The 13,157-nt window shown below is 44.3% G+C and overlaps 1 protein-coding gene across 3 annotated transcripts; it reads right to left on the bottom strand.

The window, feature by feature from the left end:
• Window positions 1-241: 241 nt before the first annotated feature.
• On the bottom strand, window positions 242-12,930 carry LOC106580463 (ankyrin repeat and LEM domain-containing protein 2). 3 transcript variants are annotated; one of them, XR_001322895.3, is made up of 14 exons: window positions 12,839-12,930; window positions 10,036-10,574; window positions 9,331-9,525; window positions 8,926-9,119; window positions 8,407-8,595; window positions 8,011-8,133; window positions 7,845-7,908; window positions 7,575-7,756; window positions 4,104-4,210; window positions 3,825-4,015; window positions 2,695-3,628; window positions 2,145-2,276; window positions 1,025-1,984; window positions 242-830 (listed from the first exon to the last, which is right to left on the bottom strand). XR_001322895.3 is itself a non-coding variant. In XM_014161563.3 (13 exons), exons 2-13 carry the CDS (start codon window positions 10,556-10,558, stop codon window positions 1,765-1,767), a joined length of 3,054 nt encoding a protein of 1,017 aa, XP_014017038.1. In that variant the 5' UTR covers window positions 10,559-10,574; window positions 12,839-12,930; the 3' UTR covers window positions 242-1,764. The 3 variants fall into 3 exon arrangements, 2 of the variants coding, with proteins under 2 accessions (XP_014017038.1, XP_014017039.1); XM_014161563.3 differs by having other exon boundaries at window positions 242-1,984; XM_014161564.2 differs by lacking the exon at window positions 12,839-12,930 and adding an exon at window positions 12,053-12,200 and having other exon boundaries at window positions 242-1,984.
• Window positions 12,931-13,157: the final 227 nt, after the last annotated feature.

Below are 13,157 nucleotides of genomic sequence, written 5' to 3'. Positions count from 1 at the left end.
AGCTGGGACAAAAAACATGATATTGTCTAACAGCAAATCTGATGCATCTTAGTGTTGGCACTACAAAACTTGAAGGGATCAAATTACAATTTAATGTTTGTTAGTAATTTGAATGGTTTATGAAGTGTCACATTGTTAGTGTGCCACTGTCACACTAAAGGCACTAATATACAGTTGTAGAGAATAAGGGTGACACCGCCATTTCAGGCAGTATTAGAAAGAAGTGCTCAAAGGACAACAATTCAAAGGTGAGGAAACTGTTTTATTGATTAGTCGAAAGCAAATGAGGACCTGGACATACAGAAAAGGAGAAAATTCACAATGAAATTGTTTTTATCCTTTTTTAAAGAAGCACAGAATGCCAAAGCACAATAAGTATGTTTAAGTATTTAGGTGCAATTTACAGAACTCCACATTCATAAAAAATTTGGAGACCAGAATGAAATCTGTGTCACCTGTGAACACGAGAACGACAATACAATCCTCTCCATGAAAACGTTGGTGACTTTAATCAAGATTTTTTATTCACATTCAATATTACATCTCTCATACTAAGAGTGACAATCTATATAGTAAGGGTGATTCCTATTCAATTTGGATTTACAGCTGTTGATTTCTATATTCAGCTTTGCTGGCTGGCAGACCATTCTTTTTACAGCAGTTTGTAAATGGACCTTATTTTAATGGTGATAACTATCTTCGTAGAGTTTAGCTACGTCAGGTTCTTGCACATTCACATTTAATAAGCCATTGATTACAAATGAGTAAACATGTCTTTGTTGCATTCTGCAGTAACCTCTTATGTACAGCTTGGCATTACTCTCAGACACCTTTAGAAAAACCAAGAACAGTTCAAGAAGATTACCTTTCAGCTATTGTGTGAGGCCGACAGTCGTTAAAGAGAAGTTAAGTGTGAAGACAACACAAATTACATGATGCACAAAAACATTGGTACCTGGAAAATTAACACATCTCTATTTATTAATTAAATAAAATAAAAACATGGAAAAATTCAGTGTATTACCATTTTCCCCATGTTTGCTTTGGAGCCATTTGTTGGGTGAGCTGCAGTCCGATGGTGGTTGCTATGCTGTTGTCAGGATGCATCAACTTTAACCAAACTGGACAGGATGTGGCTGATTCTGCATGGAGACTGACTGGTCCATCGTTTCAGAAAATTAAGGCAATTCCTGAACTTAGAAGAAACAAAATAACTGGCAGTTGGTTTAGTACACACATAAAAAGTTGGTTTTGTGCTACTGACTGACATTAAAAAAAAATTACTTTACAATATTGACATTTCTTTTTACTTCTTAAAAACAGCTATTTTCAGTTAAGTGAATCTTACCAACGATTCTATTCTGAAGTTTAACGAACATCTACTCAATGTTTTGGGGAGTGCAGCTGTATTACTGGTTATTAAAAAAGTTGACTGAGCTATGACACAGGTGTTTCACACTTACTATGAATAATATTAATTGTCAATTCAACACTCATACAGTACAAAGTACAGACTGAAGGAAACCTGTTTTTGTTTTTTTTAAGTCTGAGTGTACATCACGACCCGACATACTGAGAATCTTGTATGTATGCAATATATCGAAGTAGTACCATACATCATTAATACAAATCTTCAAGACACTTGTGCATATTTTGTTAGGTACATGGTTTTGAGCTCTGGCATATTTAACCACCGTGGTGGCAGGGCTGTAGCCTATTGTTTCTGGCCAGGGGGGGTTAGGCTCGGTCAGGGCTTGGAGTTGGCTAGGGGTCGTTGAAGTGCCTGAGGCGGATGCGCTGGATGTAGCTGGCATGTGCAGGGCTGTAGCGGTTGGGGCTGGTGAAGTCTGGAAAGCCTGTGTGTCGGGCGGGACTGAAGCGGCCACCAGCAGGGGACACCAGGCTGCTGACAGGAGAGCCGTGTGTGAGGGGAGAGGCCTGATGTACCCTGGGTCTGCTTTTTACCACTGCAGAGCTGGGCCAGCTGAAAGACAAACAGAAACAATACCACCACCAGTCTGCATTTATTTGGTTGTTTCCATACGATAGCAACTGACATTTTAAGCACTTGTCAATGTGTTTCCATATTTACAAGGCAACTTGCAGGCAGTGACAACTGTTCATATGCATGGAGACATGCATACCTTTGCATGTCTGATGAGGTGTATGTCTGCATTGTGCTTTTCCATTTCTGAATGCTGGGGAACTTCAAGGGGTCGATGTCTGTGGCTTCTACTGCCGACAGGACCTCTCTGTCCAACTTGGTTGGTGAATCCCTGAAACAACAAACAGAACAAGAGAGGTTGGTTGAAGGGTTTGGCAGATTTGAATTCTGCTGTTGCTTGCTGATGTCTGTAAGCAGGAAGTTATCCCACTGTGCAGCTTTATTTCCCCCACCGAATACATAACAGCTCGCCTCTGCAGTCAGCTCTAGTACATTATCCTTAATTATAAACTGGTTAGTTCGACAAAACATTTATTTTTACTGCTCCAATTACTTTGGTAACCATTTTATAATAGCAATAAGGCACCTCGGGGGTTTGTGATATATGGCCAATATACCAATATACTCCACGTTGCGTCGTGCTTAAGAACAGCCCTTAGCCGTGGTATATTGGCCATATATCACACCCTCTCGAGCCTTGTTGTGTAATTATAAACCTCAGAACAATCACCCTAAACCTCATCACTCACCCTTCAATGAAAAGTCTTCTTCTGATGCGAGGTGGGGTCCGTGCTAGTAACTCATGGGAGTTGTCCAGGGACTTATAGGAGCTGGATGATCCTGAGCTGCTCAGATCCCTCCCCCCGTGATCCCACGACTTAGATCTGGCGCAGAGTGTGCGCCCTGACACGGTCCCTGGCCCCAGCACCCTAGTCCTTGGGCCCAGAGCCTCCAAGCTCTCCTCAGCCACAAAGTACTCCTCCGAGCTGCCGCTTCCACCACTGGCCCTGTCCACCATCCCTACCACCACCTCTCCCTGCACCTCCCCGCTCATACAGGCCCCCCTCCACCCCCCTCCCTCCCTGTCCCCGGCCTCTGAGCTACAGCCCCTCTCAAACAATGAGTCTTCATTGGTGTCACCCCCCAGCGTGAGACGGCCCACCCCGGATGTCAGGTCGTCCCGAGAGAGTCCTTCCCTGTGCCCACCGTGCCTGTGTCCCCCGCTCCTCCTCCTCTCCCTGTCTCTGGTGGGGTTGTCCACCCCATCCTGCAGGGACATCCTTTCAAACTCCACCATCAAGTTGGAGATGGGCGACAGCAGGCAGGAGGGGGATGAGGAGGCGCGGAGGGACATCATATCCCCGTTGTGAGTCCTCTCCGCCCCCGTGGAGGGGCACAGGCCCAGGCCGTTGTCGCAGATGGGCGAAAGGAGGCTCTCTGACACGGAGGAGCACAGGAGGTCTCGCTCGGCAGCTGTCTCGATGAGGTCATCGGGCAGGATGTGGAACTCACGGAGGCCCAGGCCGCCCACAGCACCCACCAGACTGTCCTTAGAACACGCCGAGGAGGTAATGCTGGTGAGTGCCGTGTTCTGACGGTTCTTCATCTCTTCCAGGCTGATGTCATCACCCTCGTCCAGGAAGGCCCCCACTGAGATAGAGTTGCAGAACTTCTTGGGCTTGCCTGTAAATGGCAGAGAGGAGTGGAAACTGTTCATTTGAAGCACACAAAAAATGCATTTACTGGTCAATCTAAAGTTGTATGGGAGCATCAATTCAAGACCTTGATGGCTGTATCATCGCTCTCATTTCTCATTTCTACCGAATTCAATACCAGTACTATACAGTTTATCAATAGCAACTGGTGGGGATAACATTACCTGGCGAAGGGGTTCTGAAGCGGTTGCTGGTTTCGTTCTCCCCTGCCTCTTCGTGTGCACGCTGACTGAAGTCCTTCTTGTTGAGGTACTCCTCCAGCTTACGGAGGCCGTCTGCAGAAGACAGGTCTGTAAAACTGTCCAGGAAATCCCAGTACTCAGCCCAGGGGTGGCCCAGCTCTCTGGCAAGGACTCTGTGAGGGAGGAGAACATAACACTATGGTTGGAGAAGCTGGTAAAAAATTGAATGAAGTTGTTCAACTTTGGGCTTTCTAGACGTACCTGCCCACTTTCTCTGCTCCACGGTCAGGGTCAGACTTCAGGATGTGCTGGAAGTGCCCCGCCCTGTCTCTTGGGGGTGTCTTCCATACCCGGCGGAACTCATCTGCCTGCAAGGGGGACACCAATTAATCTTACATATAGTGCATTCGGAAAGTATTCATACCCTTTCACTTTTTCTACATTTTGTTAGATTACAACCTTATTCTAAAACATCTACACACAATACCCCATAATGACAAAGCAAAAACAGATTTTTTGTTTAAAAACCCCCAGAAATATCACATTTACATAAGTATTCAGCCCCTTTACTCAGTACTTTGTTGAAACACCTTTGGTAGCGATTACAGCCTTGAATCTCCTTGGCACACCTGTATTTGGGGAGTTTTCCATCCTTCTCTGCAGATCCTCTCAAGCGCTGTCAGGTTGGATGGGGAGCGTCGCTGCAAAGCTATTTTCAGGTCTCTCCAAAGATTTTCGATCATGTTCAAATCTGGGCTGTGGCTGAGCCAATAAAGGACATTCAGAGACTTGTCCTGAAGCCACTTCTGCATTGCCTTGGTTGTGTGCTTAGGGTCGTTGTCCGGTTGGAAGGTGAACCTTCCGTCCCAGTCTGAAGTCCTGAGCACTCTGCAGCAAGTTTTCATCAAGGATCTTTCTGTACTTTGCTCTGTTCATCTTTCCCTCGATCCTAATTAGTCTCCCAGTCCCTGCTGCTGAAAAACATCCCCACGGCATGATGCTGCCACCACCATGCTTCACTGTAGGGACGGTGCCAGGTTTCCACTAGACGTGACGCTTGGCATTCAGGCCAAAGAGTTCAATCTTGGTTTCATCAGACCAGAGAATCTTGTTTCTCATGGTCTGAGTCCTTTAGGTGCCTTTTGGCAAACTCCAAGCGGGCTGTCGTGCCTTTTACTGAGGAGTGGCTTCCGTCTGGCCACTCTACCATAAAGGCCTGATTGGTGGAGTGCTGCAGAGATGGTTGTCCTTCTGGAAGGTTCTCCCATCTCCATAGATGAACTCTGGAGCTCTGTCAGAGTAACCATCAGGTTCTTGGTCACCTCCCTGACCACAGCCCTTCTCCCCTGATTGCTCAGTTTGGCCAGGCGGCCAGCTCTAGGAAGAGTCTTGGTGGTTCCAAACTTCTTCCATTTAAAAATTATGGAGGCCACGGTGTTCTTGGGGACTTTCAATGCTGCAAAAATGTTTTGGTACCCTTCTCCAGATCTGTGCATTGAAACAGTCCTGTCTCGGAGCTCTATGGACAATTTCTTCTACCTCATGGCTTGGTTTTTGCTCTGGCATGCACTTTGGACTCCAATCAAGTTGTAGAAACATCTCAAGGATGATCAATGGAAACAGGATGCATCTCTGAGCTCAATTTCAAGTCTCATAGCAAAGGGTCTGAATACCTATGCAATTAAGGTATTTCTGTTTTTTATTCTTAATACATTTGCAAAAATGTCAAAAAATTGCTTTTCGCTTTGTCTTTATGGGGTATTGTGGGTAGATTGATGAGGATGTTTTTGTTTTCATCCATTTCAGAATAAGGCTGTAACATAACAAAATGTGGAAGAAATGAAGGGGTCTGAATACTTACCGAATGCATAAGGTATCAGTTTTTTTATTTTTATACATTTGCAAAAGTTTATAAAAACCTGTTTTAGCTTTGTCATTATGAAGTATTGTGTGTAGATTGACAAGGGAAAACAATTATTTTATCAATTTTAGAGTAAGGCTGTAACGTAACAAAATGAGGAAAAAGTGAAGTGGTCTGCATACTTTCCAAATGCACTGTACATTCTGTGTTTCAACAACAGCTTCCCATATGAAAATATACTGCTCAAAAAAATAAAGGGAACACTTAAACAACACATCCTAGATCTGAATGAAAGAAATAATCTTATTAAATACTTTTCTCTTTACATAGTTGAATGTGCTGACAACAAAATCACACAAAAATAATCAATGGAAATCCAATTTATCAACCCATGGAGGTCTGGATTTGGAGTCACACTCAAAATTAAAGTGGAAAACCACACTACAGGCTGATCCAACTTTGATGTAATGTCCTTAAAACAAGTCAAAATGAGGCTCAGTAGTGTGTGTGGCCTCCACGTGCCTGTATGACCTCCCTACAACGCCTGGGCATGCTCCTGATGAGGGGGCGGATGGTCTCCTGAGGGATCTCCTCCCAGACCTGGACTAAAGCATCCGCCAACTCCTGGACAGTCTGTGGTGCAACGTGGCGTTGGTGGATGGAGCGAGACATGATGTCCCAGATGTGCTCAATTGGATTCAGGTCTGGGGAACGGGCGGGCCAGTCCATAGCATCAATGTCTTCCTCTTGCAGGAACTGCTGACACACTCCAGCCACATGAGGTCTAGCATTGTCTTGCATTAGGAGGAACCCAGGGCCAACCGCACCAGCATATGGTCTCACAAGGGGTCTGAGGATCTCATCTCGGTACCTAATGGCAGTCAGGCTACCTCTGGCGAGCACATGGAGGGCTGTGACTGACCCACCGCCAAACCGGTCATGCTGGAGGATGTTGCAGGCAGCAGAACGTTCTCCACGGCGTCTCCAGACTCTGTCACGTCTGTCACATGTGCTCAGTGTGAACCTGCTTCATCTGTGAAGAGCACAGGGCGCCAGTGGCGAATTTGCCAATCTTGGTGTTCTCTGGCAAATGCCAAACGTCCTGCACGGTGTTGGGCTGTAAGCACAACCCCCACCTGTGGACGTCGGGCCCTCATACCACCCTCATGGAGTCTGTTTCTGACCGTTTGAGCAGACACATGCACATTTGTGGCCTGGTGGAGGTCATTTTGCAGGGCTCTGGCAGTGCTCCTCCTTGCACAAAGGCAGAGGTAGCGGTCCTGCTGCTGGGTTGTTGCCCTCCTACAGCCTCCTCCACGTCTCCTGATGTACTGGCCTGTCTCCTGGTAGCGCCTCCATGCTCTGGACACTACACTGATAGACACAGCAAACCTTCTTGCCACAGCTCGCATTGATGTGCCATCCTGGATGAGCTGCACTACCTGAGCCACTTGTGTGGGTTGTAGACTCCGTCTCATGCTACCACTAGAGTGAAAGCACCGCCAGCATTCAAAAGTGACCAAAACATCAGCCAGGAAGCATAGGAACTGAGAAGTGGTCTGTGGTCCCCACCTGCAGAACCACTCCTTTATTGGGGGTGTCTTGCTAATTCCCTATAATTTCAACCTGTTGTCTATTCCATTTGCATAACAGCATGTGAAATTTATTGTCAATCAGTGTTGCTTCCTAAGTGGACAGTTTGATTTCACAGAAGTGTGATTGAGTTGGAGTTACATTGTGTTGTTTAAGTGTTCCCTTTATTTTTTTGAGCAGTGTATAATGAGCTAAAAAATATAGAACTAAAGTGTGAAAATGGGTGATAAGAAGACAAAAAGAGTGTGAGTTGAAAGAGGACATGATATGACAATGACCTTAGATGGGCTGAGTGGGCCAACGAATGCCCTAACTGACATCACTGGATCCATGGGACTTCGTGTAAGCCTGGGAGCCAGCGAATGAGGAAGAGCTTCTGATGGCTCAGGTGACCAGGGAGCACCAATGACAGGCTGGGAAGAGTTGTCTGTGGCCCTCAGTAAGGGTATATAACAACGATCTGTGGTTGACAGAAGAGAAGGTGCTTTGGGGTAAACAGGGAAGATAAGAAAAACACAAGTCCTGTGATTGGGAGGAAGTGCACTTACCTTCCAAATAGACACATATCTTCTGTTTCACCTCTTGGGTATTGTTTTTTCTTTCACAAATAACCTGTCAGGAAACAGAAGATTTTCAGGGAATCCAAAAGTCATGTGGATCAATGAGCAGTCATTAGCTAGATTTAAAAAAAAGTATATATCTGGAGCAACTCACATCAGATGGCTTCTGGTCGTACTTGTTCTTGCAGTTTTTATCCGTATCAGGATGTGAACACAGGACATTCACCACTTCTGGACAACCAAACTTACAGGCAAAGTGGAGTGGTGTCTCAAAGCCCTGCGACAGACAGAACACACATACACTATGAACAGAGGCAAGTCAATCCAAAACACACCAGTCAGTTACAGTTCAACTTTTAAAAAACACAGTAGGTCTGCACTCAAAAAGTAGCTTCATTTTTCAATTTCTTAAAATGATTTTGTCTGCACAGGGGAATCGGCTAAAAGCCTTGTCTGCACAAATGTTTCGTCTAGAAAGCTTCGGTGTTAAACCTACAGTTAAATCTATCAGCAGGTACATATGTAGAAAGGGTGAGATAAGGAGACTCACAGCTTTGTCTGGAGTATTGAGGTAAAGGTCTATGATGTAACGGATGCGTTTCTGCAGCATGGCCTCCAGGTCATCTGGGTACATGAGCCTCATGAAGTCAGGATTCTCTAGAGTTTCCAGCAGGAGCTGGGCGACACCAGGCTGATTCTCCTTTGCTGCCACGTGCATCACGTTGTACCGGCACCCCTCCTAGGAACACACAGCGGACATTGATGAAGGAAAGTAGTGCAGGTCAGTGTTGGGTCACAACTTGTTTGTCACAGCCATTTACTACAGAGGCCTGGCTTGAGACTGGGCTGTGGTTAGAAACATTTATTTGGTTGGAAAAAGGAAAACTAATAGGATTGATACTTAAATTGCCAGAGTAATAGATCTGTTCTGTTAGAATATTATAACTTATTTGGTTAACAGAATTACTGAGTCATATCTGAAGGAGTCATATCTTTCTATGTGGTTGACTACCTATTTTTGTGATACTTCACTGTAATCATCTGCTGGCTGACTTCCTCCCTGACTCACCTGCACAACAGTGGGGTTGTCTCCAGAGCCAATGAGATAGCGTGGGTTGCTCCAGACCAGCTCACTGAAGGCTACCTCATCCCCCTTCTCCACAGCCTTCCTCAGCTTGGCTGTCAGGTCCTGGCAGCGAGGGCTCTTGAAGCTGTTGGCCCTTTCCCTGTTGATGGTGTCTGCCTCCATGACAGGGACGTTGTCTAGTGCCACAGACAATAGAGATGGAGACGACAGATTAAAACAGAGGTCAGCAGAATATGTGATAAACAATTTACTCGTTAAAAAATTTGGACAAGTCCAACAAATGAAATGCCATCCAAACACCCTTGAAAAGCACTGACTTTGCATATTTTTCAAACGAATGTATTTTTTGTAAGGAGAGATAATTGTCCTTCTCAGCCCAGCACTCACCCTTGCAGAAGACCAGGCCTGGTTTGACAGGGGAGACACATGGGGTGGATTTACTAGGAGAGGGATAATAGTCACAGATTCCCTTGGAAAATTTCTCAGCATCTTCTCGATTGGCAAAGGCTTTAAAGCGAGCTCCTTTCATCATCTTCACAGCCTGAAGAGCCTCCTTCTTATCACCATACACGTGGGCCCTTTCTGGAAGTGAGAGAAAAAATGTACATTAAAAAAGGTGTGTTTCTATAGGCTATAGATAGCTCTTTATATCTACCTACAACTAGAAACATTCCAGAATGTAAACTGGATTCAAAATGGAATAGCTAATGGTCAGTTATTTTGTCGACATTACAAGCAAAGCAGCTCAAATTCTTACTACTACATTTTTTTGTCGCCATGCTAATGCAGAAAGCCATAAGGTGACAACCACTGATGGCTCAAAACAAAAATAACCCCTGAACAGCATGATGTCATGGAGAAGCAACATCAAATGTTTGAATTGGACCTTGAGCGTAGTGTGACAGCATGGTCAACATACAGAAGATGCGCACTGCACTTTGTGCAACCCAATAGCTAGCCAGCCAACAGTTCTGTCTTCGCATTTCTGTGTGGGAAAATAAATAATGACAAATACACGTTTGACCGATTAACAGCCCAAAGTGTAAAGCAGAGATAGTTTACATCAGCCCAGGTGAAATAACAGTTTCTTACCATTTCTAGCCAAGACATCCTCCCATAACGGACACACTCCATAGAACATTGGTGACACTTGGGCCATCTTTGAAGGAGTCTCTGCTGTAGACTGAGAGCCAGTGTCTTCCCTATTGATATTAAAAGGGGCCCTTGACTTCACTGTCAGGCCAAGTTCCTCTTCCTCTGGGGGATTGAGCCCCATTCCGTAACCAAAGTCCATCTCATCACTGACAGCCTTAGGAGAGTCAGTGCCAGTCGCTGCTGATGTAGCACATGACGGCACTGGTTTGGCCTGCTCTGCAGCACTGGCCGCCGCTGCACTACTGCTTGTGGCTGGGCCTGTAGTGGTGGCATTACTGCTACTGTCCGTCTCTGTGGCGCTGCTGCTGCCCCCGGCTCCTGCCAGGACGCGGGCCAACTTCCTCTCGAAGATGGCACGGGTGGTGGCCGTGATTGGGCCGCACTTGAGGTCGGCCCTGGTGAACTCCTCTCGCAGCTCGTCTGCACTCAGCCCTCTCAGCCTGCTCAGAACCGCCTCCATGCTTCAGCTAGGCTACCTGTGCAGTCAGAGGGTAACACATCATATGATATCACATTCAGATACAAACTGCTGTGTAATGATAGTGACAGTAAATGTTTTTATTTTGATTGAGGTACCTGGTCACCTCAATCAAAACGTCCTATTTTTTGGGGCGGATAAAAACTTAATTTGTTCCAACAGTAAAGTGCATTATTCCTGTAATAGAAGTGTCTGTCCTGCCGCTGTGCCTGCCTGTTTCGCTGGGACCGGCTGCTGTAATGCATGAGCCTCTCACACTCTCTCGTGATTGTATAACATTTCAAAATGCAATTGTTGGAATAAACTACTTTGGAGGCAACTCGTTGTTCATATTAAAGAGAGGAGGGTCTCAGTTTTCTGAAGGTATAATATATCTGATATGGCTTTGAAATACGGAGCGAGAGAAATTGCGCTTCGGCCATGCCGAGTAAACTAGGCCTTAATGCAAAAATGTTTTAGGACATTACATTTACTGTTAAATTAATACATGGCTACTAGCAGTAGGTGTTATATTTAGAGTTAGCTATCTAGCTAATGTGTTTTGAGTTTCCACTTCCTCGGGTGGTGAATTAGAACCAATTGAATGAGGCCTATATATATATATCATATTAGTGCACAAAGAGATTAAGGCAAATTCATCCCTATTGAAAAAAAACCCAAATAATTCTACAAATTCTGGAGCCCTACTTTCATTAACCCAACATTCATAATCACTGGATTAAGTTGCATGTCAACATATTTTGAATCATGCATTTCTGCTTGGACATGATATGTGTAACAACGTATTAATTGAATATCATCTCAGTAGTCTATTACACTTCCCAATAAAGCATTGTGAATTACTTTATAAAATGACTCAAATGTATTCTATTGTGTGACGCTGGTACCACCAACTGAAAAAGTTCAATGTTTGTCTTGAACCCAGCCTTTTGAGCTAATTGACAAGTGCACCTTACTCCCCATGATCCTCGAGACCGACCATAAGTAGGGCTCTGCCATTAATGAACTGTTTCAAAGCATAGATACAACATAAATTCACAGCCTGACTCTGAATATGATAAAACCCAGAAATAAACTCAGTCAGCCTTTCTTGATTCATCAAACAGCGAAGTAACGCAAGTCTACGTGCCGCTTGGTTTTTTGCAGGTTCACAAAACATGCAAGCCATGAAAGGAAGGGGCGATTCGAAAGCTTTGCACACAAAAAACGCTTCGATCAAAATCTAGATTTGTACCGAATAAAGCACGTTAAAAGCATTTTGCGTTCGATGTTTTTAAACTTCCTAGATTTCAGAGAAAACAGGGAACATTTCCAATCACCGTCGATGCAATCTCAGTCATGCTCACGCCCAAGTGCCAGTCCTAATATCTATTTTTGTGCATTAACAATCTGATATCTCATGTCTTTATGGTGATGCTATTGATACACCCTATCTCAACACATATTTGATGACAAAAGTCGTATCTACCTACTTACCAGACATCATCTTAACTGCTTATCGTTCATGATCTGAAATGTATTTTAATATTCAGCTAGGATAAACTGTTGAAACAGACACAATGCTCAAGTCAAGACCGTCTGGAATCGTCTCATTGTTTACAAGACATTGTGCGCATGCTCACTTCCGAGGGAGGGCTCACCGTGCTCTCAGCTGAGATGCTGTTAGTTGGTTAGCTAACAGTTCAAACCAAACTAGTAATGGTGGTGTTGCTAGAAAGAGTTCACTATGCAAGGAATGCATTTCAAAGGAAATAATGAAGTGACATTGGACACCTACCTATATGTAAATGCAGTGCGTTAACTGGGTTTAGGCAAGCACGATTGAGTAATCTCATGTCATTAGCTAGCTGGCTAAATTAGTACGCTGGCTCGCTAGCTAGCTAGTTACGCCGGAAGTTTAGCCTAGAAGACGCTAGCAAGCAACCCACTTTCCATAATATAACGTAGGTAGCTAGTTATTTTGGGACATGCTGAGAAAAGTATACCTTCACCAACAACATAAAATAATTTTAATACTTGAAAAAAAAAAAAATCACCAACTAGCTACCTAAATTAGCTAACCGTGTAGTTATGACAAGTGCGTGACGAAGGAACAAGCTAGCTAGCCCTACAACCAACAGTTAGCTGTGCTACATTTAGTAAACATCTTGGATAACGCATTAATATATTTTATTAATGCAACGACTGGAACGTTTGGACTTGGAAATGTATATTATTCTGCGGTATTTGAAATGAGAACAAAATTAACGTTAGCATGCACACCTCCTTGCTCTCCACCTGCCCTCACAGCGACGCTTTCAAACCATGTTGAGAAAGGACCCAGGTTTTGATTAACATAATGCCTGATCGAAATTGAGACTACTGTGAACAGTCTATGACTGCGTACTATGCTAGCCAGACAGTCTGGAAAAAACCTAGCAAAACATAAATCCTAGAAACAATTCGATAAGTACCTCCAAATATATAAGATATCTTTGGAAAAGACAGTTTCGAAAAAAAGGATGAAGCATGGGATCAATTAATTTGACTAATTGATTAATTATAAATACTACAGCCTACCCATCAAATGTTAGGGAATTAA

Source organism: Salmo salar, chromosome 20 (genome assembly GCF_965601325.2).
Source record: "Salmo salar chromosome 20, fSalSal1, whole genome shotgun sequence".
NCBI lineage: Eukaryota > Metazoa > Chordata > Actinopteri > Salmoniformes > Salmonidae > Salmo > Salmo salar.
Note: the sequence above shows the minus strand (reverse complement) of the source record. Positions and strands in the feature narration are given on the sequence as shown.